Source organism: Cynoglossus semilaevis, unplaced genomic scaffold (genome assembly GCF_000523025.1).
Source record: "Cynoglossus semilaevis isolate Cse_v1.0 unplaced genomic scaffold, Cse_v1.0 scaffold282, whole genome shotgun sequence".
Taxonomy (NCBI): domain Eukaryota; kingdom Metazoa; phylum Chordata; class Actinopteri; order Pleuronectiformes; family Cynoglossidae; genus Cynoglossus; species Cynoglossus semilaevis.
In genome coordinates this window covers 67185-71726 of record NW_007585127.1, presented here as the reverse complement: position 1 = coordinate 71726, position 4542 = coordinate 67185, and the positions used below count along the sequence as shown (strand labels likewise).

The 4542-nt window shown below is 43.8% G+C and overlaps 1 protein-coding gene across 1 annotated transcript in view; it reads left to right on the top strand.

Moving 5' to 3' along the window:
* Window positions 1–1603, top strand: part of rimbp2b (RIMS binding protein 2b) — a 16581-nt gene extending 14978 nt beyond the window's left edge. Inside the window, exons 19-21 of the mRNA XM_025053816.1 lie at window positions 116–219; window positions 1249–1320; window positions 1437–1603. Coding sequence (XP_024909584.1) covers window positions 116–219; window positions 1249–1320; window positions 1437–1595 — 335 coding nt within the window. The 3' untranslated portion in view covers window positions 1596–1603. The remainder of the gene's footprint in view (window positions 1–115; window positions 220–1248; window positions 1321–1436) is intronic.
* Window positions 1604–4542: the final 2939 nt, after the last annotated feature.

Here is a 4542-nt window from a genome sequence, read left to right as displayed (position 1 = left end):
TTTTTTTTTTTTTTTATTAATTCTTGTCTTGACTCGTCGTACGAACGAGTCGCGTGACTCTGGTCGAGTCGTCCGATAGTTAACGTTATCCCGACTGTCTGTCTGTCCACCGCAGAGAGAAACAGACGCAGCGGGCGTCAGTACCCGGCGTCCACGCGGAGGATGATCGCTCTGTACGACTACGACCCCAGGGAGAGTTCGCCTAACGTTGACGTAGAGGTACTGAGCACCCCCTGGTGTTGGTGTGATATAGTGCGTGTTTTTTTTTTTTTTTCTGGGTAGTTCCTTGAGTTTGAAGACGTTTGTCCCTCACATCCTTCTTACGTCTTCGTAATATTTATTTTTGTCGTTTGATTTACTTTTCTTCGGCCATTTTGTTTTTTTTTCTTCTTCTTTGGTTTCACTCACTCTCACCTTTCTATTGGCTCTGCTACCGTCACAGTATGAGGGCGGCAGGTTGAGTAAGGAGGTGAGTCATGGGGGGGGGGGGGTCGGGGGGGTGTGTGTGTGTTTGTTTTTCCTACCTCATCTGTTGGGGAGGGGGTCCCTTCAGGGGTCCACGGTACGACGTCTGCCCTCCGATGTGGTCCTCTGTGTTGACGTACGTCCGGTATGTGTGTGTGTGTGTGTCCTTTAGACTCCTGTAGGACAGACATGTCTGCTGTGTTACAACTCCAACATCAAATGCATTTCAATTTGAATTTTTTTTTTTTTTTCTGCCGTGACTGGATTTTCGCCTGTTTTTACGATGCATTTGGAGAAAAAAAAAAAAAAATTTTTTTTTTTTTTTTTTAAAAAGTGCTGACGCATCTTTGGGGTCTACGAAACTTTTGACATTTGGTGACTTTTGTTAAAAAACGAGACAAAATCCTGTTTTTGTTTTTGTTTTTTTTTTTTTTTTTTAAAAAGTGCTGACGCATCTTTGGGGTCTACGAAACTTTTGACATTTGGTGACTTTTGTTAAAAAACGAGACAAAATCCTGTTTTTGTTTTTTTTTTCCCCAAAGCCATCGAAAAAACGGGCGAAAATCCAGTCACGGCAGGGAAAAAAAAAAAAAAATTTTTTTTTTTTTTTCTCCAAATGCATCGTAAAAACAGGGGAAAATCCAGTCACGGCAGAAAAAAAAAAAAAAATTTTTTTTTTTTTTTTCCCTGCCGTGACTGGATTTTCCCCTGTTTTTACGATGCATTTGGAGAAAAAAAAAAAAAAATTTTTTTTCCTTCCCTTCTTCTTCTTCTTCTTCACAGTCTGAACTGACGTTCTGCGCCGGCGACGTCATCACCGTTGTTGGCGAAATCGACGAAGACGGATTTTACTACGTGAGTACCGGCCGGTCCTCTCGGACGCTTAACGACCGTCGGCGTCACTGAACGCGACGCTCGCGTCGACTGAACGCTCGCCCGTTTTTTTGTTTTTTTTTTTTGTGTCTCCGCAGGGCGAGCTCAACGGACACAAGGGACTGATTCCTTCCAACTTTCTCGAAGAAGTGCCTGATGACGTGGATGTTTTCCTCACCGACTCGCCGTCTCGATATCCCCGGGACAATCCTGGAGCCATGAAGACCAAAAGGGTACACGCGCCTTTGCAGTACTAGCTAGCTAGCTAGCTCTCTCTCTCTCTCTCTCTCGGTCTCTCGGTCTTTGACTGAGGAATGCTGGGATTTCCGACTGTAAATAGTCCAAGATCTGTATGGGGGAGAGGGGGAGGAGGGAAAAAAAAAAAAAAAGTCAAACTTCAGGATCTTTAGAACCGATACTTCAGAGAGGAACGTTTTTTGATTTTTGGGGTTGCTGCTGTGAAGCCTCCCCACAGTACGTTGAATTCTTCAGCCTTTCTTGTTGGGAGGATATATCCTGTGACCTTCAGCCGGGGTCAGGTCGTACAGATACGTCCTGTGACCTTCAGCCGGGGTCAGGTCGTACAGATACGACCTGTGACCTTCAGCCCGGGTCAGGTCGTCGTTGGGGAGTATTTCTGGGGAGAGAGTAAACCAACTTCGTGTACTTCGTAGTCCAGCATGTCCTACGAAGTGAAAACGCACGCGTTTTCGACCAGGATGAAGTCTAGGCTAGTTCACCCTTTTTTTTTCTATGTTTCTGAACGCCTACGTTTTGTACCTTTTTTTTTTTTTTTCTTGTACAGTAACGTTGCCATCGCATACAAAAAAAAAAAAAAAAATTATTGATATAAATGATATTTTGTGTATAAAAAAAAATATTTCTATTTCTTGCCGTTGTTGAACGTGTTTTTTTTTTTTTTTTAATTTTTTTTATATATTGATTTGTTTTTATTTCCTTTTCCTTCACCCACTCGGCGTAACAGAAGAAGAGCGTTCATTTCACACCGTAACGCCTCGGTTTCCGCCACGTAAGTGAGCAACTGAGGATACCAACCTGAAGGGGGCGCTGGTCTGAATGCACACCACCTGGGTATCTTTGGTTTCGGGGGTCACTTTTTTTCTCCACCCCCTCGTCTCCCGTCCTGTCCTGTCCCTTCCGTAGCCTGTAGAGATTCTTCCCCCTCCGGTTTTCCCGCCAAAAACCCCCGCGCCCTGAGTTGCTGAGGAGACAGAAACCCAAGCCAAGGCATTAGACCAGACGTGTGGTATCTTCAGTTGTTTCTCTTGAGTGTTTGTACCTGAACATGTCTGTCCATGCGATGAACCTCCTGCTGTAACTCTGGGTTTAGCTAAAAGGCCCGTGTTGCGCAACCAGGAAGTCCCGCCCTCCTGGCACTGACCTACAGAAATCTATGCAAAAAAAAAAAAAAAAAAAAAAAAAAAAAATTATAAAAATATTTCTGTAGTCTACGCCTCTGACCAAACTATCAAACCAGTTGGCGTTTTTTTTTAATATTTAAAAAAAAAAAAATAAATCACCTGATATCAAGACAAGGAGCTAGGAGCTAATTTTAGAATCCCAAAAAAAAAAAAATATTATAATGAATTCTCCGATTTTCCCAAAGTTCATGTAATTTTTTTTTAACGTTAAAAATTCAAAGAAACCTGGGGGCTAACCGACTTCAACGTATTTTTTTTTCTGAGTCCAACGGAGCCTTTTAGCTAACGATTACAGCTAAGGAACAGTGTAACCCTGTCGTATCAGTGAAGCTCCGGTCGGGAAACAGACAAAAAAACGTTAAAGAAAACCTGCTCCTGAGCTCAGCTGCTGATTGGTTGCCATGTCTACCCCCCCCCCCCCCCCGGACCTGGAGTGGGCGTGTCGTGAGTTGTGTGACCCGAGACTTTTTTCCATACCTTCAACTGTCCCTTACTGGTCTCCCCCATTAGGTCCTACTGGATTAACCAGCTGTGCCCAGAGGAGCGGCCCACACCCCCCCCCGGTTCTGGTTCTGGTCCTGGTTCTGGTTCGGCCAACTGGTCCACGCCCCCCAATGGACTTGTACGCCGCCGCCGCCGACGCCAACGACGACAAAAAAAAAAAAAAGAAGAGAAAAGACACTTAGGACAAAAGACTTGGTGCTGAAAATATATGTCTCCGACAGACGGGACGAACAGAAGGGAATATTCTTGTACATTTCTAACCATATAAAAAGTTCTTATTTTCCCAAATATATATATAAATATATATATATATATATGATTTCATATTTCTCCTGAAAACCTAGAGTCAGGATTGGTAGTGAGGACAGTCATGACGTCACCCTCGTCCAGACTCCGCATGTACGCGAGCGAGCGGCTCAGAGTGGATTCTGGGTAGTTAACGGAAACGCCCGCCCCACCCCGGACAAGAGCAGACAACCCTGTGACGAACCACCACGTGTGAAAACCGCCTTACAATCGCACGGAACGGTTGGAAACGCCGTCCGACAGAGAGCCTTTTTTTTTTTTTTTAACCCTTTCATGCATGACGGTCACTACAGTGGACAGCTGTGAAAATGTCATTTTCTATGATAAGAATAGGTTTTGAAGGCATCATGTTGCATGTAAGCCTCTACAGTGGATTCTCAGGCGTCCACTGTAGTGACCGTCATGCATGAAAGGGTTGAAAGGGTTAAACCGTTCTTCACCTGCATCAGCCATCCATAAGCTAAGTTCGGTGAAGGTCCAGGAGTGTCGTCCATAGCGTACATTTTATAATTCTGTAAAAAAAAAAAAAAAATCTCTCCTACCTGAAGGAAGAGCTGGTTCCTCAGGCTAGCTGCAGATATTCTGTAAAACGTTTCCGTACGGCCTTCCGAACGTCTCCTGTGTCTCAAGATCCCTGAAGAAAACTTCAGAATAGAACCACATCATCATCCAAACGTTGAACCAACCAATAGAATTTCTCCAAAAATTGTGACTAATTAGCCAAGTGACGAAAGGCGTAAAACACGACACCATGTACCATGTGACACCGGCTCCTCCTACAGTAGGCGAGACACAAGGCTACCTCGAACATCTCCGTCCCAGAAACTGTTTAGATCCAACCTGCTGGTGTGGTCCGGCCCAGAAAACCAGTACTGGATAGGAATATATATATATATATTTCCATACATATATATATATATATGGAAAATATATATATATTTTCCATATATAT